Source organism: Heptranchias perlo, chromosome 21, assembly GCF_035084215.1.
Source record: "Heptranchias perlo isolate sHepPer1 chromosome 21, sHepPer1.hap1, whole genome shotgun sequence".
NCBI lineage: Eukaryota > Metazoa > Chordata > Chondrichthyes > Hexanchiformes > Hexanchidae > Heptranchias > Heptranchias perlo.
Window position 1 is genome coordinate 14,383,612 of NC_090345.1, and position 24,508 is coordinate 14,408,119.

Consider the following 24,508-nt stretch of genomic DNA (forward strand, 5'->3'; position numbering starts at 1 on the left):
TTGTAATAACATTTTGGGGGGGAAGACACCATGCCGATCCGGTGGAACACTGCAGCATTAAAAAAAATATGTTGAGGTGCAATTGGTGCACTAATATCCTACACCACAGAGTGGCACGCTGCAGGTTCACACCTGCAATTTTCCCATGAGGGTGAAAGTTCCCAATCTCTAGGACTGTTCGTAGGTGCTTCCCATGGGTGGGGTGAAATGAATAATACGGTGAGTGAATCTGGGCCATGGTCACGCCTGCTATTGATTGGCTGTATGACATTTACAGATGAGATTGCCCATTCATGCTTTTGAAGGCAAAATTGTGTATGTAGCATGGGAGAAAGAGGAAGGTAACCGTAACGACAGTTAGTTAAATTTGGTTGCATAACATAATTAGGGTTTTCACTGACTTGAGTATAAACTGTTTTTGACATCTTTAATGTACACTATGTTCACACAATTAACCATAAATGGATATTTCTAAATCTATTAAGCGTGGCTTCTTCAGTTAAAGTGGTACAAAATGTTTTTTTTGTGGCATGTTGATTTACAGCTGGCTGCTTATTCATCACCCATGCTGCTTGTTCATTACCGAAGCTGCCCTATTTAATTTACGTCTTTATGACAGCATAATTTAAAAATTAGCATTTTACAGCACAAATCAATTCATCTCCATTATTAAAATCATTTTTAGCAAAAGAAAACTTGGCAATGCAATGAGCAAGACTTGATCATTTCTTCTAGCAAAAAAAAATCTGTCAAATTTGAAAATGCTTTGCAATCTCTGTTAGACCTGCTAGCTTACAATCTAAATTAGGCAGGAACTACCTCAACATCAAAGTGATGGAAGATGTCGTCAACAGTCCCTTCTCAAAAAAAAAAATAGTATTCACTTCTGAAATTCAAATAGTTACTGGTTCCTTACTTTACCATTAACATAATGTTTTAGTACTGTTGTTGGGTTGTAGCTTTTTTTGCTAGAATTAGATTTTCCTCCCATTCAAAGAAAAATGCATATTTGTACAGTCATGCTAAGCATTTTTTTTTAATATGGGGCACAAGAAAATGAGGAAAGAGAAGTGCATTTTTAAAATACTCTAATGTTTTTTTTTAAAAATACATTTTTGGTCTTTTTGAAATTTAATTCTTGAAGTCCAAACTTTTTAATCTTTTTAGCTACAGCAGCCATAATGGATTCAAGTTGGAATGCGTTTAATGGTATTGATTTTTTTTCATTCGTTCATGGGATGTGGGCGTCGCTGGCAAGGCCAGCATTTATTGCCCATCCCTAATTGCCCTTGAGAAGGTGGTGGTGAGCAGCCTTCTTGAACTGCTGCAGTCCGTGTGGTGAAGGTTCTCCTACAGTGCTGTTAGGTAGGGAGTTTCAGGATTTTGACCCAGTGACGACGAAGGAACGGCGATATATTTCCAAGTCGGGATGGTGTGTGACTTGGGGAACGTGCAGGTGACGTTGTTCCCATGTACCTGCTGCTCTTGTCCTTCTACGTGGTAGAGGTTGTGAGTTTGGGAGGCGCTGTCAAAGAAGCCTTGGCAAGTTGCTGCAGTGCGTCCTGTAGATGGTACATGGTGCGCTGGTGGTGAAGGGAGTGAATGTTTAGGGTGGTGGATGGGGTGCCAATCAAGTGGACTGCTTTATCCTGGATGGTGTTGAGCTTCTTGAGTCCTGTTGGAGCTGCACTCATCCAGGCAAATGGAGAGTATTCCATCACACCCCTGACTTGTGCCTTGTAGATTGTGTAAAGGCTTTGGGGAGTCAGGAGGTGAGTCACTCGCTGCAGAATACCCAACCTCTGTCCTCCTCTTGTAGCCACAGTATTTATGTGGCTGGTCCAGTTAAGTTTGTGGTCAATGGTGACCCCCAGGATGTTGATGGTGGGGGATTCGGCGATGGTAATGCCATTGAATGTCAAGGGGAGGTGGTTAGACTCTTGTTGGAGCTGGTCATTGCCTGGCACTTGCCTGGCGCAAATGTTACTTGCCACTTATCAGCCCAAGCCTGGATGTTCTCCAGGTCTTGCTGCATGCGGGCACGGACTGCTTCATTATCTGCGGGGTTGCGAATGGAACTGAACACTGTGCAGTCATCAGCGAACATCCCCATTTCTGACCTTATGATGGAGGGAAGGTTATTAATGAAGCAGCTGAAGATGGTTGGGCATAGGACACTGAGGAACTCCAGCAGCAATGTCCTGGGGCTGAGATGATTGTCCTCCAACAACCACTACCATCTTCCATTGTGCTAGGTATGACTCCAGCCACTGGAGAGTTTTCCCCCTGATTCCCATTGACTTCAATTTTACTAGGGCTCCTTGGTCCCACATTCGGTCAAATGCTGCCTTGATGTCAAGGGCAGTCACTCTCGCCTCGCCTCTGGGATTCAGCTCTTTTGTCCATGTTTGGACCAAGGCTGTAATGAGGTCTGGAGCCGAGTGGTCCTGGCGGAACCAAAACTAAGCATCGGTGAGCAGGGTATTGGTAAGTGCCGCTTGATAGCACTGTTGACGACATCTTCCATCACTTTGATGTTGAGGTAGTTCCTGCCTAATTTAGATTGTAAGCTAGCAGGTCTAACAGAGATTGCAAAGCATTTTCAAATTTGACATTTTTTTTGCTAGAAGAAATGATCAATCTTGCTCATTGCATTAACAGTATTATATCAACTTGCTATTTCTTTAAAAATGCAGGCTAGCTCCTCTTACATTGATTCTTCTAGATTATAACTTAAGTTGTAATACGGAACCACAACCTGATGGTGCATTGCGTCCATTAAAAATTAACACTGCTGCTATTTAGGATGCTAACTGTGCACTGCATGTGTGTGCAGAGCAATTTATACTGGAATATTCTGCAGTCACAACATCTAGTTTCCCCATGCACCAGATTTTAGTTAAAATCCTTTTTTAAAAAAAAAAATTAAGTGTGTTTAAATGGTCACATTAAATGTCTGTTTTGTAGTAATGTAGCAAGAGGGCTACATTTTCTGATTTCATTCATCCTTTTTATTTACTATATTTACAGGATGTCTACTAGAGTACTTTTGGCTACTTTATCAATTCCTATAACTCCTGAAAGGACAGACATTGCCCGATTGCTAGATATGGATGGTATTATTGTTGAGAAGCACAGACGACTGGCTACACTGTTGGGTCTGCAGTCACCTCCAACTCGACAAAGTTTGATTAATGACATGGTATGATTTTTCGTGTGCCCAAATTGTCAACAATGGATACTATTTATCATCCCACTAGAGCAAACCTTAATTTTGGTCTGAATCAATCTTCCAAGTCTTTTATCATTCATTCTCGGGATGTGGGTATCACTGGCAAGGCTGGCATTTATTGCCCCATTGGTGTGGCATGTATAGGCCAGACCGGGTAAAGACGGCATGTTTCCATCCCTAAAGGACATTAGTGAACCAGTTGGGTTTTTGCATCAAAAATGTTCATTTATTTTTAACCAACTTTTTATTTCCAGGTTTTTTTTTTAAAAACTGAAGTCAAATTCTCAAACTGCCATAGTGGGATTTCAACTCACATTCTCTGGATTACTAGTCCAATATCATAACCGTTACACTACCATACCTAGGTGTATTATTCTAGTGTAAAATTTTAGTAATTAAGTTGAAGAAAAGTTTGACTTAAACTAATACATCAGTCCTGTTGGATTCTAGAGACTCATTCCATTGAAGAACACATTTTTACGTAATAGAAATTCCTTCATTATGCAGAATGCTGTTTGCTTGCCAGATTTATAATAAGTTTTTAAAAGAAACATTTTCATGCGAGAAGAAAAGCTGTACTAATGAGTGCAGATTTGCCATTGTGGCAGAATGCAATGTTTTGTAATGTGGCACGTATCATTGTCTCGGTCTCTATCTTAATGAGATTTGTGATATTTCTTACGTGCCAGAATAAGAGTTGATGGTTAATTAGCAGCGTGGCTGGTTCAGATGTAGCCACTGCTGCCAGTCACCTTCAGACAAAACGCGTCATATAGGGAATACATCTTTTGTAGATAGCGGTTTGTAAAACTAAGCAGGCCAGCTATATTAAATTCCAATTGAAGAGGTAATTGATGTAGTAATTAGATAGTTAATTATTAACTGGCCTCCACAGTGAATTCTTTCCCAGGATTAAATTACATATTTAAGATAATGCATTTTATTTGTATTATGTCTGATTTAGAATTAGCAAGATATTCTTCAATATCTAGCAGAAAGACTTGTATTATAAAACTACTGTAGTGGATATGTATGACAGTCCCCTAACAATCTATATCCATTATCTCTGCTGACCACGATCCTTATGGTCAGTTTCACGGCATTCAGTTAAATTAGATTTTTAAGATGAAATCCATGTATATCTGTGTGAAGAATATTCAGGCAGTGCTGGCGGTTATTCTGAGTTTAGCAGGGATCTATTGAAAGTCTTAGGATTTGGCATTCCTATCGCACAATTAGTGAAATTCTGTGCAACTTGAACCAAATCAGACTTGGCCTCAATTATCACAGTCGAATGAGGTATGTTTTGAGATCTTGGTATAATGAAGTCCTTCAATGTCTATATAGTGTGGTGCACCATAACATTAAAGTGGGAATATATGAGAGATTTGTCCCAATTCAATCAAAGAAATTGCCCAGGCTCCTGTTAAGACTGAATCTTTGGCATATTCTTCCTTTTCAAAGGGACCTTGCAGATAAATTATGTTTAGAGACCGTTCATCAATGCTTTGAGAATAATGATTAGAATTTCAATCTCCTTTCTGAGCCCATTTCTTTTTTAAAAAAAAATAGGTCCGGTTCAATGTGATGCAGTATGCAGTACCCGAAGTGAAGGAGGTCTATAACTGGTTAGAAATGGACTTTCACCCGCTCAAGCTTTGCGGGCGTGTTACTAAGGTAATCAACAACATTTTGGCTTCCATATTCTGTATTTGAACTGTTTAGCAGGGATCAATGGAAAGTCTACAGTGTACTTTTCACATTGTGGCATTCCAATTAAAAGCTGTTCCATTGCTGTTCATAAGCTTAAGCTCATCCAAAACTCAGCTGCCCATATCCTAACTCGCAACAAGACCCGTCCACCCATCACTGACCTAAATTGACTCCGTCTCCAAGCGCCTCCGTTTTAAAATTCTCGTCCTAGTGTTCAAATTCCTCCATGGGCTCGCCCTTCCCTATCTCTGTAATCAGAATAAACCTAGATTATGGTAGTAGGATGAGGCATCTTTTGAGATCTTGATATAATTAAGTTCTTCAGTATATATGGTGAGAATATATGAAAAATTTGTTCCTCAATGAAAGAAATTGCCATGTTTCCTGTTAAGGCTGGACCTTTGGTGTATCCTTCCTTTCAACACTTAATAAAGGTTGGGTAGGCAACCTACTCAAAACCCTGAAGATTGCTTCTTTCAGTACTAAGTGGAGCATAGTACCAGCCTCAATTCAATTGAACCTTTCTACATACAAGCGGCGGGCATTTAATCCAATTTCTAAATTATCACAAGTATTTGGGTCCCAGGTTATTCCTCTTTCTCTAACCCTTTCTCGAGATATGGAAACAAAGGCAGGTAAATGGAGTTGAGGTACAGATCAGCTGTGATCTAATAGAATAGCGGAACAGGCTCGAGGGGCTGAGTGGCCTACTCCTATAGCTATCTTCCTGTTTTTGTATTGTAATTTTTATGTAATTCTATGTAGTGTGCCTGTCAGCACATTTCATTGCCTTGTTCTCTGTTCTTGAGAGCAGTGATACATCTGATGTGCTAAAGTAAAACAGGAGGCTAATTAGCAGATGGTCTAACCATATAGCCATGACTGCCAGTCTCCTCCATACATTTTAATTAGATTTTAAATTTTGTTCCCTATATTGCAACAAGGTTGCATCTTTTGGTCATATACAAATGTGCTTGATAGGTACTTGCTAAGAGATGGTCAGCCATTTATTGCCAGGAATTGCATTAGCTCATACACTTTTCTGTTCAATCATTGTATTATGCATAACAGTATTTATTTGAAGAGTATATTTATATCGTAATTTGGCTGGGGTTGATAAGACATAAACCATAATTTTGCCTTTCTTCTCCTACTTAAGGTTCTCAACTGGATCAGAGATCAATCAGAAAAAGAACCTGACCTTCAGCATTATGTGCCTCATTTGCAGAACAACACCATCCTTCGCCTCCTTCAACAGGTTTGTACATATTTCTGTAGGACGTTATAGGAATTCAGCTCATTTTTAGAATTAAAAAGTTTAATGTAAAGGGCCAATGTTCAGAATTAACTGGTGTCTGAGAGTGTCTCACTGTCAGTTTAAAAATGGTTATTCCTGCAACCTTGGACAGCAGAATGTAGGTGCTGCTCAATTTGTGCCTTAAAATTCTCTTTTCTTGCTCCCTATATGTATTTTTATGTTGCATCTATTCTCATTTGCTGCTGTTTGCTCTCTGTTCAGGAATCCTTAATCACTATTTGCTTCTGTAACGTGTAACCTCAAGGAATTGGACATAAGGTATATTACTGGTTCCAAGAGACCGATTGAGAGACTAAAGTGGTCGAACTGATCATTTTATATTCACAATTGAGTTTGATACTCATCCCTGTTTTTTTCCCCTGGCCAACTTGGACATTATTTTAAAACTGGTGAACATTGCCTGTCTTCAAAGAACAATGAGTATATTATAACCTTTTGTAAAGTATTGTCAGGACTTTTTCTTTTAGAAGCACATTTCATTGTCTTGATTTCTGTTTTGTGAGAGCGGAGATATTTCTGATGTGCTAGAGCAAAACTGAAGGTTAATTAGCAGAGTGGCTAAACAAATGGCCATTATTGCCAGTCTCCTTTGTACAAAAATGTTTGAATTGAACAAGGCTGCATGATAGTTTTATTTTGAACTAATCTCCAATTTGTCGGGATCATGCATTCATAGGAAAACTTGTCATCTTGGTTTTCACATACTTCACAAGTCTGTCACTTAGTAACTACTGGATTCTTCTGAATTTGAATGTGTTTTAAATTATTTGTTTTTACTATTTGCACACCTGAGGTACCATCTTGTACTGCCTGGGGCAATATTCATTAACAGTAGAGTCACCAATGAGGCTAGATTTACCAAACTGAAGTCCCTATCATTTTATAAAAATCATTATTATAATGCATATTCTTGCAATCTCAATTCATTTTTGTTGGTATATGATTGTTACAAGTTTTGGGTCTGACTTGGATATTTTCTCAAGTATAGTGGTGCTGGTCACTTCCATAAGTGATCTGAACTTGCATTCTAAAATTATTCCAGCATCAGATCTACTTCGTTCTGAAGTTTTAGCTTTCAGTCTCTGGAAGAAAACTGTAATGGCATTCATTTAAATTCATATTAAGCAAGTGGTGTAGACATCAATTACCTGGTTAGTTTACACTGATACACATGCACAGAAAGTGAGTAGCCACAACCAGTTAGACTCTAACAGTGGCATAAATCTGCATCAGGCCTCTGGAAAGCATGCAGAGTAAAGCTTTCGGTTTAATCTTGATTCACTTTTTATCTGCACAGGTGGCCCAGATTTATCAAAGTATAGAGTTTACTCGTTTGGCTTCCTTGGTTCCGTTTGTTGATGCCTTCCAACTGGAGCGTGCTATTGTTGATGCTGCCAGACACTGTGATTTGCAGGTATTGATCTCTGCTGTGATGTCAATATTCTTAGATTTCAAATACTGAGCTTAGTTATCAGATTAAAGTTTATTAGATCAGTCTTAAACAATATTAGTTCCCGTTAGGAACAGGTATAGCGTTCTTAAATGAATGAGCTGAAATTGCTCCTACGAGAGACTCAGTAGAACTTCTGATAGGCAAAGTGCAAATTTGCATTGCTGATAAAACAGAAAACTTTATCAGAAATTTGTGGCGATCTGTTGCAATGTATTTCATTCTGATCTCTTAATGCAGAATCAAAAGTCTGACTTAAAACTAAGCAGCTTTATTTTAAAATCTTAAATGAGTACTTCTAGTTAAATTCATCCCAAGAGGAAATTGTAAACGGATGACTCGTGTACACTGGGGGAGAATTTCTGCGAGGTTTTCCTGCTGTAACTTCAGTGGCAGCTCAACAAAAATGGCTTATTCTAGTCATTAACGCTGTTTTTCCATGGGTTCTTCCAATCTCACCTAAGAAATAGGAACAGGAGGAGGCCATACGGCTCCTCGAGCCTGCTCTGCCATTCAATAAGATTGTGGCTGATCTTCGACCTCAACTCCATTTTCCTGCCTGATCCCCATATCCCTTGATTCCCTTAGAGTCCAAAAATCTATCGATCTCAGCCCTGAACGCCTGAGCATCCACATCCTCTGGGGTAGAGAATTCCAAAGATTCACAACTCTCCAAGTGAAGAAATTCCTCCTCATCTCAGTCTTAAATGGCCGACCTCTTATCCTGAGACTCTGCCCCCTAGTTCGAGACTCTCCAACCAGGGGAAACAACATCTCAACATCTACCCTGTCAAGCCCCCTCAGAATCTTATACGTTTCAATGAGATCACCTCTCATTCTTCTAAACTCCAGAGTGTATAGGCCCATTCTACTCAATCTCTCCTCATAGGACAACCCTCTCATTCCAGGAATCAATCCAGTAAGCCTTCGTTGCACTGCCTCTAAGTCAAGTATGTGCTTCCTTGGATAAGGAGATCAAAACTATGCACAGTACTCCAGGTGTGGTCTCACCAAAGCCCTGTACAATTGTAGCAATACTTCCTTACTCTTATACTCTAACCCCTTGCAATAAAGGCCAACATGCCATTTGACTTCCTAATTGCTTGCTGTACCTGCAAGCTAACTTTGTGTTTCTTGTATGAGGACACCCAAATCTCAATGCCAATGTTTAATAGTTTTTCACCATTTAAAAATATTCTGTTTCTATTCTTCCTACCAATATCCTCAAAAAAACAATAATAAATTTGTCAAACATAAAACCATGTTGACTCTGCCTAATCATATTATGATTTTCTAAGTGCCCTGTTACCACTTCCCTTAATAAAGGATTCCAGCATTTACCCGACGACTGATGTCAGGCTAGCTGGCTTGTAGTTCCAGTTTTCTCTCTCCCTCCTTTCTTGAATAGCGGGGTTACATTTGCTACCTTCCAATCTGCTGGGACCATTCTAGAATCTGGGGATTTTTGGAAGATCACAACCAATGCATCCACTATTTCTGCAGCCACCTCTTTTAGAGCCCCAGGATATAGGCCATCAGGTCGAGGGGATTTGTCGCCTTTTAGTCCCATTAGTTTTTCTAGCACTTTTTCTCTACTGTACTAATTACTTTAAGTTCCTCACTCTTATTAACCCCTTGGTTCCCCACTATTTCTGGTATGCTTTTTGTGTCTTCCACTGTGAAGACATACAGCATATTTGTTTAACGTCTCTGCCGTTTCTTTATTCCCCATTATAATTTCTCCTTACTTAGCCTCTAAGGGACCAACGTTTATTTTTGCTACTCTTCCTTTTTACATACTTGTAGAAGCTCTTACAATCCGTTTTTATATTTCTTGCTAGTTTACTCTCATGCTATTTTCTCCCTTTTTATCAATTTTTTGGTCATCCTTTGCTGTTTTCTAAAACTCTCCTAATCGTAAGGCTTACTATTCTTTGCAACATTATACGCCTCCTCTTAATCTAATACTATCCTTAACTTCTTTAGTTAGCCACGGATGGATCACTATTCCCGTGGAGTTTTTATTTCTCAATGGAATGTATTTTTATTGAGAATTTTGAAATATTTCTTTAAATGATTACCATTGCTTATCTACCATCATACCTTTTAATCTAATTTCCCAATCTACCTCAGCCAACTTGCACCTCATACCGACGTAATTGGCTTTATTTAAGTTTAAGATTCTAGTTTCGGACTTATGTATGTCACTCTCAGAATTTCACATTGAGTCATCATATTATGATCACTTCTCCCCAGAGGATCCTTTACTATGAGATTATAATCATGCTGAAAATAACAGGCGATCAGGAGAATTCCCATGAAAATTCCAGGCCGTTGTCTTTAAAATTGAACATGTAATATTGGAGGGCATGCTATTATTAGACAAAATTTTTATACCACTGATTAGAGTGCAGGCAGTAATTTCTAGTAAACTTATCTTTAAGCGGGATATGTTTTCTAGTAACCTTATTGGTAAATTAATCCTGCTTCAATGAGATGTGGGCTCTTGTGGCATTTGTTAAATATGTTCAAGTAAGTGTATTTTTCAAGTGTGGACATTCATTTGATCTGAAATGATATTTCTCCAAATTGATCATATAATTAAAATTTATTTTTGTAATTTTGTTTTCAAGAGTTACAAAAACAATTTCAGAAGGGAAAGATATATTAATTGCTGGTTTTGTTAATTGACAATATTTGTTCTAGGTTCGCATAGATCATTCTTCTCGTACTTTGAGTTTTGGCTCAGACCTTAACTATTCTCCGCGGGAAGATTCACCAGTGGGTCCTTACTTGCAGCCAATGCCCTCAGAGCAGATCAGAAGCCAACTCACTGCTATGTCTGCTGCATTAGCTAAGGCTATTCAAGTTGTCAAGCCAACACACTTGCTTGTAAGTATTTTTTTCTTGACTCCAGATAACACTGCAAACCAGTGCCGTAACGGGTCCAGTGATCCTAAGTGGGCAAGCAATAGGAATCTTAGCAGTTCTGTATGCTAGTAAGCTGTATGTTAAACTCCAGCAGTACTTGTACATACACAGAATATTGTTACACCCTGACTATTGCCAGCCTGTAGCAAAGCTTTCTGGGCTAAGGAAAGTGGGGTGTGTTCCTATCGATAGATAATGCCATCCATTATCAAACTATGTGCCTTTCTCATTATTTGGTTTGGAGAGTCTTAAGAATAACCTGCCATGAATGTCAGGTGCTGGCTGACTTTTTAAAAAGTAATGCACAATCCCAGCAGGGCTCAGTAGATAATCAGCTTTTCCTCTCTCCGTGGCCCAGGGAACCCTCCCTACAGCTGCCCCAGCCGCGATCTGCAAACTCAGCATGGACTGAGAATAGAACCTGGACCTTCCTGGTTTGTGTGGCTCGTTTGCTTATAACCGTAAACAGCTGAGCCATGAGGGGAGCCCAACATATGTTTAAATATCAGGAGCTTCTGCTGTTTTGTAAGAAGTTTGCATTCTTGGATTTAAGGTTTCTACCTCACCCCCTCTCTTTCCCTCCCCCCATTCCCTGTTTTTAATGCTTTAGAATGAGAAGGAAGAGCAGCACCAGCAGGCTGTCAGTGCTTATTTGAAGAATGCCAGGAAGGAACACCAGCGTATCCTTGCCCGTCGTCAGACTATTGAGGAGAGAAAAGAACGCCTGGAAAGCCTGAATGTTCAACGGGAGAAAGAAGAAATGGAATTGCGAGAGGCAGAGCTTCAGAAAGTTCGCAAGGCTGAAGAAGAGCGTTTACGCCAAGAAGCCCAGGAGAGGGAGAAAGAACGCCTCATGCAAGAGCATGAAAACATCAAACGGAAACATGTGCGAGAGCGCCTGGAACAGATCAAAAAAACTGAACTGGGAGCTAAGGCATTTAAAGATATCGATATTGAGGTAAGATACAATTATGCCTATTTTATTTCCAAGTCTTTTTTCTTTGTCCCTATCTGTAAAATGCTTTTTTTTTTAGTGGGCAAACTGTAGATGGTGTCCAGTGATATTTTGTAAATCTAGGACTTGAACATAGACTTTTTCCAAAACCCAAAGTGCCCAGTGTACACATGCTAATTTTAATCCTAAAAAATTTTCCTCCCAACACCTCTAATATAAATTTTAAACTTGTTTTTTCGGACCTCTGCACTCGTGTCTTGTAACATTGTGTCGGAGAGGAAGAGGTTTGATGGACAATATGCTTCCAAGCTCCCACTTTGCTCTGTAACTACATATTAATAAGTTAATGTTGTAACTATTTTCCCCACTTCACTGCTTTGTTGAGATCAGGGAACTCGCTGTAAGGGGGTTGTGGTAAAGAACTTGAACCAATGAGTAGTCTGTTTCTAAAGTGAAAATTTGATTCTTGTAATCTATATGATACCAGTTTGTACAAGAGGCTAGTGTGTTTGTGTCAATAATGCAAATTTTGTTCTGTGTATTTTGGTGCACAATGTCTGATCATGATTTTTCACAGGACCTTGAAGAACTGGATCCAGATTTTATCATGGCAAAGCAGGTTGAGCAGCTGGAGAAAGAAAAGAGGGAACTTCAGGAACGTCTGAAAAATCAGGAAAAGAAGGTGAGCAGATGGATTATTTGATCAACCACAATCGTGATAAAAAGAATATAGTGACATCTGCTTACTAGTAAGATGTGAAGCAGGAATATTGGTACTGATGATGTGAACAGTAAGCAGCCACAGAGACACGTTGGCTTTGTGATGATGAGTTTCTGTGGTGTAACAATGGCAGTACTAGTAAGATTGCCTTTCAGTGGGTTAGGGTGGTGCTTTGCATTATAGCATATTGGATTCCGCCGGGACCACTCTGCTCCAGATTTCATTACAGCCTTGGTCCAAACATGGACAAAAGAGCTGAATTCCAGAGGTGAGGTGAGAGTGACTGCCCTTGACATCAAAGCAGCATTTGAGTGTGGCACCAAGGAGCCCTAGTAAAATTGAAATCAATGGGAATTGGGAGGGAAAACGCTCCAGTGGCTGGAGTCATACCTAGCACAAAGGAAGATGGTAGTGGTTGTTGGAGGCCAATCATCTCAGCCCCAGGACATTGCTGCAGGAATTCCTCAGGGCAGTGTCCTAGGCCCAACCATCTTCAGCTGCTTCATCAATAACCTTCCCTCCATCATAAGTTCAGAAATGGAGATGTTCGCTGATGGTTGCACAGTGTTCAGTTCCATTCACAAACCCTCAGATAACGAAGCAGTCCGTGCCCGCATGCAGCAAGACCTGGACAACATCCAGGCTTGGGCTGATAAGTGGCAAGTCACATTCACGCCAGACGAGTTCCAGGCAACGACCATCTCCGACAAGAGAGTCTAACCACCTCCCCGTGACATTCAACAGCATCGCTGAATCCCCCACTATCATTAAGAAACATAACTGGACCAGCCACATAAATACTGTGCATACAAGAGCAGATCAGAGGCTAGGTATTCTGTGCTGAATGACTCACCTCCTGACTCCCCAAAGCCTTTCCACCATCTACAAGGCACAAGTCAGGAGTGTGATGGAATACTGTCCACTTGCCTGGATGAGTGCAGCTCCAACATCACTCAAGAAGCTCGACACCATCCAAGACAAAGCAGCCCGCTTGATTGGCACCCCATCCATCACCCTAAACATTCACTTCCTTCACCACCGGCGCACCATGGCTGCAGTGTGTACCATCTACAGGATACACTGCAGCAACTCGACAAGGATTCTTCGACAGCATCTCCCAAATCCGCGACCCCTACCACCTAGAAGGCCAAGGGCAGCAGGCATATGGGAACAACACCATCTGCACATTCCCCTCCAAGTCACATACCATCCCGACTTGGAAATATATCGCCGTTCCTTCATCATCGCTGGGTCAAAATCCTGCGACTCCCTACCTACCTAACTGCAGTGATTCAAGAAGGCGGCTCACCACCACCTTCTCAAGGGCAATTAGGGATGGGCAATAAATGCTGGCCTTGCCAGCAACGCCCACATCCCATGAATGAATTTTTAACAAATTAGGTAATAAAACCTGGGGATGCATCTGCAATTTTCCATATGGATAATTATAAATCTTAACTATTATTGTGGAGCAACCTGCACTTTCCTATTCAGAAGGAGGGATAGAGAGCAGGTCAGTAAATTGAACTACCCTTCTTGTAAACCCCCTAGTGGCTGTTTTGAGCACTTTTGGCAGATGACCAATCTTCTGCCAGCTTTTGAATGACCTGTAGCCCATAGTCTGAGGGAAAAGAAATCAGAGTATTAAAATGACATGCAGGGAGGAATTTAAACTAACTAAAGAATTGAATTTTACCTATATTTTTGAGACTGTTGTCAGTGAGAAAGTAGTCTGATATTGAGTCATACCAGTAGGAAGATTTATTAATCATTTCCCTGTGCTCCTATCTGTATTGTAATAGTTTGTGTTCTAACTAAAATAAACTGATAGCTACATGTAGTCGTTGGGTAAATTTCTGCCAAGTTAAAACTTCATACACCTGGAAGAAGTAATTTAGTTATTAAAATCTGCCATGGCAATCATTAGGAACACTGTAATGAATCGATTTATGAAGCCAAGTATACCAGTATGCCACTTCTCAAAATTTGTTGGTCAGTTGATGAAGGTAATAGGATACACCTATATTCTAAGCTACTATAGAAAATATGCATTGCACAAGATTTAAAATCCTTGCCAATTTCTCTAGAATATTGCATAATACTGAGAGTTTTAAAAATGAAAGCGCAACAGGAAACTGTATTACTGTTATTGTTTTGTACAGATTGACTTTTACGAAAGAGCTAAACGATTGGAAGAAATACCTCTGCTCAAACAAGCTTTTGAGGAACAGCGAATAAAAGATATGGAATTGTGGGAACTTCAAGAGGAAGAAAGGGTGGGTGATATAATTTGTGTACCTCTGCATTTCAGGCATTTGTTCTCTTGATTCTTGCATCAGTGCATCATTTTGCTATGTGTGTTCCTTGATCTTGTAACTTGAGTTAAGTTGCATTTCATGATTTAACAATAGGGTTAAATTATATGTCTGTGTGTAGTTGATGATTGTAAAGTACTTTAATTTACAGATCACTAGTATGAAAGTAGAGCGTGAGAAGGCACTGGAGCACAAGAATCGAATGTCAAGAATGATGGAGGATCGAGACATGTTCCTATCCAAGCTTATGGCTTCACGACGTACTGTTTATGAGGTCTGCAATTTTTCAAGTAACTTATAGTATTTATTTTAGCTTGAAGATGTTCTTGGCCACAACTTCAGAAATCACCCATGAGAAGCATTATTCTTTTTTGTTCTTTTAATAAAATCAGTAGTTTGTCCATATAAATAATGCTGCACTAGTGACTTGTTTAAATCCCTTCAATATGGCAGACCTAGGCAAAGGGTGGTGTTTCTTTTTCTTACGTTGCTTTTTATTTTGTTCTGAGAAAAGGAAAAGCTGAAGAATTTCCAAGAGAAGCTCAGCGAGGAACGGGTTAAGCGTTTAGAGGAACGCAAGAAACAACGTAAAGAGGAAAGACGCAAGACCTACTACATAGAAAAAGAGGAGGAAGCTCAGAGAATGGAGGAAGAAAAGCTTAAGAAAGGTTTGAATATCTAGATTTAATATTTTCATGACAAAACAAACATAATGTAAATTTCTGCAAGGCTGGCTTCTTATTTTGGAGTTTCTTGGTATAGAACGCGAAGAGAAGGAACGCGTTGAGCGTGAAAAACGGGAGGCGGACGAGCGTGAATACCAGGAAAAACTAAGAAAATTGGAAGAAACCGAAAGGAAACGGCGCCAGCGAGAGTTGGAAATTGAAGAACGAGAACGTCGTAAAGAAGAAGAAAGGAAAGCTGCTGAAGACCAGAGTCGCAGAAAGGTAATGGCTGTTTTTTTGTTCTTGTATTTGTTCACTGCTCTGCTTCAACCTGATGGTTGTAATTGTCACTTAGTGATATAGCAGCAAAAGGTGAAATTCAAATGGGTCAAGATGGGCAATGTCTGTTTTCCGTTTTCATGACTGAACACCTTGCTTCTATTCAGTGGTCTGTCAAGCAATCCAACAGGAAGGTCAAATGCATAGTTTTGATGGGATTGCTGTGATACTCAAATCTACTGCTTTCTGAGTAAGAAGTGAAAGTTTCGTGCCCAGGAGACCAAAGAGGCTATTTTCCACCTTCTGCAGTTAAGAGCCAAAAGGCTGTAGCTCAAGGCAGTTTTATCACTAGGATTTCAGTACAGAGCAAACTTTCATGCTGTAGTCCACTTAAACTGAGGAGAAGAGCCCAGAAGCATGATTGTAGATTCTGTCTTTAGAATGTTGGGTTGTTTCTGGAGAAAGCCATGTAGCATTGGGTAAAAATATCAATCGTCACAGCTCTGCAGCTAGTGGATGGGAGCAATTTGTGGTGTGGAACTAAGATAATCAAAACAAGTGTAGCATCTAGTACTAAAACCATTTGACAAATGAAATTTTGCTCTGGCATTTTGGTATCAAATGTGCAAAATACACCTAGTGACATCACTGAAGGGTAAAATTGTGTAAATTTTAAGGACAGAATGGTGTGATTATTGCATTAGAATATTTTTATTTCAATTGTGACTTGTACTAGTTCAGGCAGGAGGATTTATTTCAAGATTAAGGAAGACTTATCATGATAGCTAACTTTACTATGGAGATTTTCTCAAGCTTAATTAATTTTTAAAGTATTTGTGCTTATTTTGTCAGTTGCTTTTAGAAGAATTGTTTGTGCTACTTGGAAAGATGAATGTTCTAGTAGTCCAATCCCATTGCAAACTGTAACTCTGAAGTATTATCAAAACTTTCCTACTTCCCAGGTGGAAGCTTAACTACATTAGTTATCAGATGAGGTTGGGTTGCAGGAAGATTGACCCACGATTTTAAAAACTGGAAGTTTGTTACTAGAAGAATTGACTGAAGTTAGCTTTGAACTCGCTTTAAGTTAATGTTTGTATATGATAGAATTCATTCTGTTGGTAAAGAATTACAGTTGAACTGTACTTGGATGTGAATTATGAAGAAAATAATTTTATTTTAAAAGGAGAAGCTACTATTCACCACTGGTCTTGGCAGTTACATATTTGAATTTATTTTTCTTGGCAGGAACCACTGCGCTGGAGTGACAGAGACTCAGATCGAGATGGTTGGAGAGAGTCCCGTTTCATAGAAAGAGACACTGAGTGGAGACGTGGTGGAACTGATGCGTATGTAATTATAGTAAAATAGCGGCTACAACCAAGTTAGTTATCTCAGAATCGTACTGCACAGAAGGAGGCCATTCGGCCCATCATGCCTGTGCTGGCTCTTTGAAAGAGTTATCATATTAGTCCCACTCCCCTGCTCTTTTCCCCGTAGCCCTGCAAATGTTTCCTTTTTAAGCAGACATCCACTTCCCTTTTTGAAAGTTACTATTGAATCTGCTTCCACTAGCCTTTCAGGCAATGCATTCCAGATCATAACATCATTGCTGAGTAAAAAGAATTCTCCGTCCCCTGGCCTTTTTGCCAAATATCCTCAATCTGTGTCCTCTTGTTACCGACTCTCCCTAGTGGAAACAGTTTCTCCCTATTTGCTCCATCAAAACACCTCATAATTTTGAACATCTCTATAAATCTCCCCTTAACCTTCTTTGCTCTAGGGAGAACAATCCCAGCTTCTTTAGTTCTTCCACATAATTGAATTCCCTCATCCCTGGTACCATTTTGGTAAATGTTCTCTGCACCCTCTTCAAGGCCTTGACATCCTTTCTAAAGTGTGGTGCCCAGAAATGGATACAGTACTCTAACTGAGGTTTAACCAGTGATTTATGAAGGTTTACCATCACTTCCTTGCTTTTGTACTTTATGCCTCTATTTATAATGCCATGGATCCCATATGCTTTTTTTAACATCTTTATCAACTTGTCCTGCCACCTTCAAAGATTTGTGTATGTGACCCCCACCCGGTGTCTCTGTTCCTGCACCCCCTTTAAAATTGTACCATTTAGTTAATACTGCATCTCCTCATTTTTCCTTGCAAAATGCATCACTTCACACTTCTCTGCATTAGATTTCATCTGCCATTTGTCTGCCCATTTTACAGGAGGATATAATTATGAAATCTTTTAATAGTTTGTGACTTGCATTCATTCTTCGGCACTTAGAGAGTGGCGCCGGGGGCAAGATCGTGGCTTTGATGATGGGCCTACATTCCGTCGTGGGGAGGACAGAATTCGGCGGGATGATGACAGGGAGCCACTGTTCAGAAGAGGAGACGATGATCGTGGTCCGCTGTTCAAAAGGGGTGATGATGAAAGGGGATCTTGGCGCGATGATGACCGATCATCACGCCGTGATGATGACAGGGGTTCTCGGCGTGTGGAGGATTCAAGACCTGGCCCATGGAGACCTCTTGATAAACCTGGTACTAGAAATCTTTTTAATTTTTTGGGGATATAGTCTTGCTAACTGAGGCAATTGAGTTACTGTAAATTTTTGAAGTATATAGTGGGATATATAAACTGCACAGCTTTCGGTGTTAGCTATTTTCTGAATGTGGCGATGTAGGCAAGGCCACATCATTGCCCATCCCTAGTTGTTTTGGGAAGGTGTGGGTAGGCCTTCTCCTTGAACTATTGCACTCCTTGTGCTGATGATAAGATAGGGAATTCTTTGAAAGGGGAGTCAGTAAAAACAATTCTTGTGTATATGTAATGTTAAAATATAATAAAACAAATTTACAACAAGGGCACAACAGTTTTTCTAAATGAGGAATACTTTGTAGGCGAATTCAGATAGTGATCTGCACAAGTCGGCGTTTTTAAACAGAACCCTATGACGATGGCAGTAGTGTACAAGTAAGAACAAAAAAATCTTCTACATTTCTTATTTCCTTTATATCTAAGGTGTTGGATGGAGAGAAAGAGAAAAAGCACGTGAAGAAAGCTGGGCCCCGCCCAGAGACACCAGGCCTTCAGAAGATATCTGGGATAGAGATCGTGATTCGGATCGAGATCAAGATCGCCGTGTGGCACATAGGTTTGTAGACCAAGGATTATGAACAAACTGTTTCTTCCAGATAATTCTATTAATGGCAGTTCTACTTAGTGTGTTAAATTGCATATGGTAGATGGCTTTCATTCAAATATTGAGCACCCTGGGTTTTTTTTTGGCTATTGGGTGTTTTTCCTTAAAATAAGAATGAAGTTAATTGTCACATTAAAACTTTGCCAAGCAGTTAGATATCCTGATTGTGCTGCTCTTCATCCCCACTCCCATCTCAAAAATTGTAACTTGGACATCACAAGTGAATATTCCAGTAGCGGTGTTTGTTTTTTTCTCATCAGTTTTCTCCCCTGTTCTGAAGTGGCTATCTCCTTGCTAGAGTACAGATGGACACCTTCTAGTACTTCGCCCAGGTAGCCATAATTTACATGTGAGCCTTGACAATGAATGTTGGCAGGCTATTGTTCTGTGTAGGCAGAAAAGTGCAGTCTTGCCCGTGCCCGACATCCACACAAGCATGCTTCTAGCTGCATAGCAACCAAGACTGGGAACTCGGGCCTTCACCTACTGTCGTTTAACCCCAGCACTGGGGCCAATTATGGCATCTTTGCTGCTGTCCCAGCTGAGATTACTTAACTCTGCACAAACAGGAGATTAAACTTGTGATGGTCAAGTGTCTGTACAGCTCTACTCATTGGATAAACTGGTTGATCCATGGAGAGAACTGTCCTTGTTCATTTGCAAAATTTACTTATTAAATCCTACTTTTTTTTGCTGTTCAGAATTCCGATTGTATTTGCAGAATTGATCTTCAGCTAGTTCCACGCACAGTTCGCTATAGTGCAAGACGTTACAAACAAGTGACAACAGTTTAATTATCTAACTCTTCACCCAGACGCCAAGGCTGATTTAAGATGCTAGCTAGGTGTAGAAAAAGTTTTCCATGTTTCCTGGTACCACGTTGCATACTTGGCTGGGTGGGGCAAAAGAGGAAGCAAAAAATATATGCAGGAACAGGTGTAAAGTTGAACTGCAAATACTAGAGTAGCAAATTTTATTTACCCATTGTTGACCTGTATTTCTAGCTGTCTGTGTTTTATGAACATGAATAATGGATTTGTTGCTTATACAGAGAGAAGGAGGATAACCCTTGGAGACGTGGTGGTTCTGAAGAGACTAGTAGCTGGAGAGATGCTTCACGGCGTGATGATTGGGATGGTGATAGAGATCGTAGAGACACTCGTGAACGTCGAGACACTAAGGATCGTAAAGATGAGCCGGAGCGCCGTGTTCTACCTGTTAAGAGTGGTCGAGATGAGGGTAAAAGAGCAGAATACTGTTGCTTGAAATAATGCTGTATTCTGAGTTCTTTCCAAGCAAAACTAACCAATTCCTCAGCATTTTCTTTGAGGGTGTTATTACTAGGATTTCTTGGTAGCGCTGCTGTGTATCCTTAAAATCGATAACATTTTCAACAACCACGTAAATGTTGACACCGTGAAAAGTGAATATCCAATTTTCCACCTTAATCATTATTATTCTTGAAGCATGCTGAGAGGTTTGGAGTTTTTTTTTAAAAATTGAGAATGAGAAAAAGTAAAGAATGACGCTTGAAAAAGAATGTAAGGAGGAGCTGCAATGGTGATGTGTGTATACTTTATGTATTGTGCAGCAGAGTGATTGGACACGTTTTTTGCCTACCATGTTGCAATCTGTTTTGCGCTCACAGTTTTACATACAAGTTCTTGATTTCAGCAAGTTTGTTGGAGAATCCCTTGAAGGAAGACCGACCAAGTACTTCCCCATAGGTTGGGAAAATCCTGTAATGCCTAGCTCCTGGTTGCCAACTACAGAGTTTTGAGATGTCTGGATTGTTCTTATGAGAGCCAGTACAGACATGATGGGCCAAATGACCTCCTATGCTGTAAAACTTTTTCTACTACTAGTGTATATAACTGGAAATATGAATGGAACAACATTACAGTTTAACTTGAAGTTTAAGAAGGGCTAGTCATATTCTTCGGTCTTTTGCAAAAAATTTATAACAAAAGTAGATAGTGGTGCATTTGTGACTTTATCAATGAAAGTTTGGAATCCGCAGGTTCCCATTGGTGTTGAACTATGTTACAACTGCCCCATTTTTTACACTGCATGCAAAGTTACTTTGAATGTCCAGTTGTGACTTTGCTAGTCTGGGCTGGACCTTCAACCAATGTTGTGGAAAGGCCATTAATAGTGGAAACTGCATTCTTGGCCTGTTCAGATACGCTAAGTGGTAAGGCAACCAAATCCAACATAGACCCAGAGGTAAACTGTACAAGATGCCTTTTCCACACAATTTTAATCATTAAAATCCACGGAGGAGGTAAAAACTTCTTTTTCTTTTTTGAGAAACCATAGTGAAGGACAAAGGCTCAGTGCAGTACCCTACTAAGGTTAACAAGTGAAACAGAAGACGGGGTGAAGCAGTAGTGATTTAGGTGGTAAATTTGAGTTTTAAAAAGCCTGAAAATTGTAGGAGCAAGTAATAACTGAAACGAACAAGGCAAGATGTTCTAGAGCTTTGAGATCCTGAAAAAGAGTCATTATAGGAGACTGGAATGAACCTTGATTTAAACACAACAAGGAGGAAGACTCTGTGGGGTGGTATATTTGCAGTACAGAAGGGAAAAGAAGCAGCTTCAAAGGAGCACAAACTATAATAGCATCTATTAAATAGGGGAAGAAGAAAGCGATCAGAGGCTAGGTGGGAGAGGGATTGCCCATCGGATAAGCTGTTACTTGAATTCAGCCTAGGAGCATGATCGAGGTGTTAAGAGGCATTTGGCAAGTTGTTTGGAAGTGTAAATTTTTTTGGGGAGGGGGGTTATTTTCTGTGTTTTTTGTAGAAACTAAACTCTACACCTTATATAGATGATTTTTGGGCTGCTTAAAAAGTTTGAGGTACAGGTACAAAATTTTAATTCATAGTATTTTCATTCCGAAGACTTGTGTTCTCAAATCATCAGTACATAATTAAATAATTGAATTGGTTTACAGGTGCATGGCGGCGTGGAGGTGAAGTTCGAAAAGATGAATGCCAGGGTGACCAAGAGGTGCGTGATACTCCCCAAAAAGGTCCGTCACTCAAGGACAGTGACCAAGAAAAATCAGCCTGGAGTGCTGACCATGATAAAGAGGCACCTCGTCGTATCAAAAACGAAATTGATGAAGAAGGATGGACTACTGTTCGCCGCTAAAAGTACCTTCATGCCCAGTTTACCAAGACCAGCTAGCTGAATTCTTTTGAGTCTGAATTTAAGAATTACAATAATTTCATGAGAAACTCTTTAAAAAAAAATGTTTTGAAACTAACCAGTAAACTTGATGTTCGTTAAACTGTACGCATGTACCTATTTTAGTACAGCAAATTTAAGACAAGCCGATCATGCAGCTAAAATAATAGAAGCCTGCTAAATGAAACACCTGTTGCATGTCAAAGCCTTGCCGTTACAATGTCAGCATTTCACTCGATGGTCTAAATGTGACAGCTGCCTACTTTGAATTTTCAAGATTGCCCGATTTTAATAAATAAGCTGTGGCAACTTTGATAGTAAATGGAATACAATTAGCGTCTAGTGCAGCTGTAATGTGAAAGGAAAATGCACACCAAACCTACATCTCTCTTCAAATCTTATCAGCCGATTTGGATAAAGTAGCCTTGCTGTATGATGTAGACACGATAAAGGCTTTTATTATCCAACTATTTGGTACATGTGTTGCCAGTATGTCTGCTGCCATCACAAATGATACATTGTGGATTATTGTGTGAGTGTATTTTTAAAATGTCACATACTCATTATTCAAAACTTTGCAATTTGGAGTATTTTTGGTGGGGTTTGCTACCTTTTCTCATTTGGATTATTAAATTGATTTGGACCTAATTTTCTTCCCATCTTTAGAATAAAGGTTTTCCTCATCAAATCTGTCTTTGTAGTAATGATTGTGTTACATGCAATCATTAAGTCAGTTCCAGAAAAAGAAATGGTCAAATAAAAGAACTTCAGTGATTAGCTGTCTGTTTTTGTTCATTTGAAAAATGACCTAAATATTGCAGGTGAATATGTATCATAACACTCATTTTGTTCCTATGAATGTTTTTATGGACTTCCAGAAGGCATTCGATGAAGTCCCTCATGAGAGACTTAGCTAAAGTTAAAGCTCATAGAATTGACAACAAATTATTGACCTAGTTAGGAAATTGGTTGAGCGGCAGGGGACAGAGTAGGGATAATGGGCAGGAACTAAAATTGGCAGGATGTGACTAGTGTCCCAGAGGGATCTGTGTTGGGACTCAACTATTCACTATTTATTAGCAACTTGGATGACGAGATAGAGAGCCACACAAAGATAGGCAGCATTGTAAACAGTGTAGATGGAAGCATAAAATTACAGAGATATTAATAGATTAATTGAATAGGCAAAACTGGAAAATGGATTTCATTGTAGGCAAGTGTGAGGTCATCCACTTTGGACCTAAAAAGGATAGATCAGAGTACTTCCTAAATGGTGAAAAGCTCTAAACAGTGGAGGTCCAAAGAGACTTAGGGATCCATGTACATCATTAAAATGTCATGGACGGGTACAGAAAATAATTAAAAGGGCTAATGGGATGCTGGCCTTTATATCTGGAGGACTAGAGTATAAGGGGGTAGAAGTTACACTACAGCTATACAAAGCCTGGTTAAACCATACCTGGAGTATTGTGTTCAGTTCTGGGCACCACACCATAGGAAGGATATATTGACCTTGGAGGGAGTGCAGCATAGATTTACTAGAAAGATACCTGGACTCCCAAGGGTTTAATTATGAGGAGAGCTTAAACAAATTAGGGTTGTATTCCCTGGAATTTAGAAGAATGGAGAGTGATTTGATTGAAGTTTTCAAGACATTAAGGGGAACTTATAGGGAGAAATTATTTCCGCTGGTTGGGAAGACTAGGACTAGGGGACATAACCTGAAAATTAGAGACAGGACTTGCAGGAGTGCAGTTAGGCAACACTTATACACTCAAAGGGTGGTAGAAGTTTGGAACCGTCTTCTGCAAATGGCAGATGATGCTTGCTCAATTGTTAATTTTAAATCTGAAATTGATATATCTTTGGTTAACAAAAATCTAAAGGAGTATGGGGGCTAAGGCGGGTATATGGAGTTGGTCTCAGATCAGCCATGATCTCATTGAACAGCAGAATAGGCTCAAGGGCCTAAACGTTCCTATGTTCCCCTTTCTGTGTGGTTGTGGCTGAGGACTACTAAGCAGCCTACTTGCAGGCTTGTGCAGATATCACTATATGACCAACCATAGAGATGTGCTTATTAACAGTTGGGTTGACTCCTTTCAGTTTATTTCTCCACTTCCTGTGGTAGATGTCTGGTCCTGTAGTTGACTCCTCTCCACAAGAAAACAGCCGAGATTGGAAACTTGGGAAACAAGGGATACCAGCTAAGATAGTCATGTGTATAATTCATGGAATAATGAAGTTCAGAATATCAAAATTTGGATAACTAAATTCCTAGAGAACTGCTTAGTGATGGAAATAAACAAATTCCATCAAATCTTTTCAGAATTTTCATAAGTTTGCTGACTGCCATGCTCACTCTGGCATTCAGATGTAGTTATTAAACTGCTGCTGCATTTTGTTTCCTTAGGATATGTAGAATACCCTCATTTGAAACTTCCTTTTGATACCAATTTTACTATCCTGTTTGCACCTATAGCTAAGGTGCCTGAGCTACTGCTAATCTTTTTGCATAATAGTTTC

General features: G+C 39.7%; 1 protein-coding gene and 3 non-coding genes across 4 annotated transcripts in view; all 4 read left to right on the plus strand.

The window, feature by feature from the left end:
- The window catches only part of eif3s10 (eukaryotic translation initiation factor 3, subunit 10 (theta)), a 39,542-nt gene extending 16,786 nt beyond the window's left edge, over positions 1 to 22,756 (plus strand). The window contains exons 7-22 of the mRNA XM_068002128.1: positions 3,031 to 3,202; positions 4,805 to 4,909; positions 6,105 to 6,203; positions 7,561 to 7,677; positions 10,420 to 10,605; positions 11,255 to 11,602; positions 12,177 to 12,281; positions 14,483 to 14,596; positions 14,787 to 14,909; positions 15,150 to 15,303; positions 15,398 to 15,582; positions 16,828 to 16,928; positions 17,867 to 18,126; positions 18,608 to 18,740; positions 19,840 to 20,027; positions 21,747 to 22,756. Coding sequence (XP_067858229.1) covers positions 3,031 to 3,202; positions 4,805 to 4,909; positions 6,105 to 6,203; positions 7,561 to 7,677; positions 10,420 to 10,605; positions 11,255 to 11,602; positions 12,177 to 12,281; positions 14,483 to 14,596; positions 14,787 to 14,909; positions 15,150 to 15,303; positions 15,398 to 15,582; positions 16,828 to 16,928; positions 17,867 to 18,126; positions 18,608 to 18,740; positions 19,840 to 20,027; positions 21,747 to 21,946 — 2,590 coding nt within the window. The 3' untranslated portion in view covers positions 21,947 to 22,756. The remainder of the gene's footprint in view (positions 1 to 3,030; positions 3,203 to 4,804; positions 4,910 to 6,104; positions 6,204 to 7,560; positions 7,678 to 10,419; positions 10,606 to 11,254; positions 11,603 to 12,176; positions 12,282 to 14,482; positions 14,597 to 14,786; positions 14,910 to 15,149; positions 15,304 to 15,397; positions 15,583 to 16,827; positions 16,929 to 17,866; positions 18,127 to 18,607; positions 18,741 to 19,839; positions 20,028 to 21,746) is intronic.
- On the plus strand, positions 3,860 to 3,996 carry LOC137340404 (small nucleolar RNA SNORA19). Its single transcript, XR_010966797.1, has one exon. It is a non-coding gene; the product is annotated as a small nucleolar RNA SNORA19 (small nucleolar RNA).
- Positions 5,720 to 5,850, plus strand: LOC137340398 (small nucleolar RNA SNORA19). The gene has a single exon (XR_010966793.1). It is a non-coding gene; the product is annotated as a small nucleolar RNA SNORA19 (small nucleolar RNA).
- LOC137340397 (small nucleolar RNA SNORA19) lies at positions 6,731 to 6,862 on the plus strand. The gene has a single exon (XR_010966792.1). It is a non-coding gene; the product is annotated as a small nucleolar RNA SNORA19 (small nucleolar RNA).
- Positions 22,757 to 24,508: the final 1,752 nt, after the last annotated feature.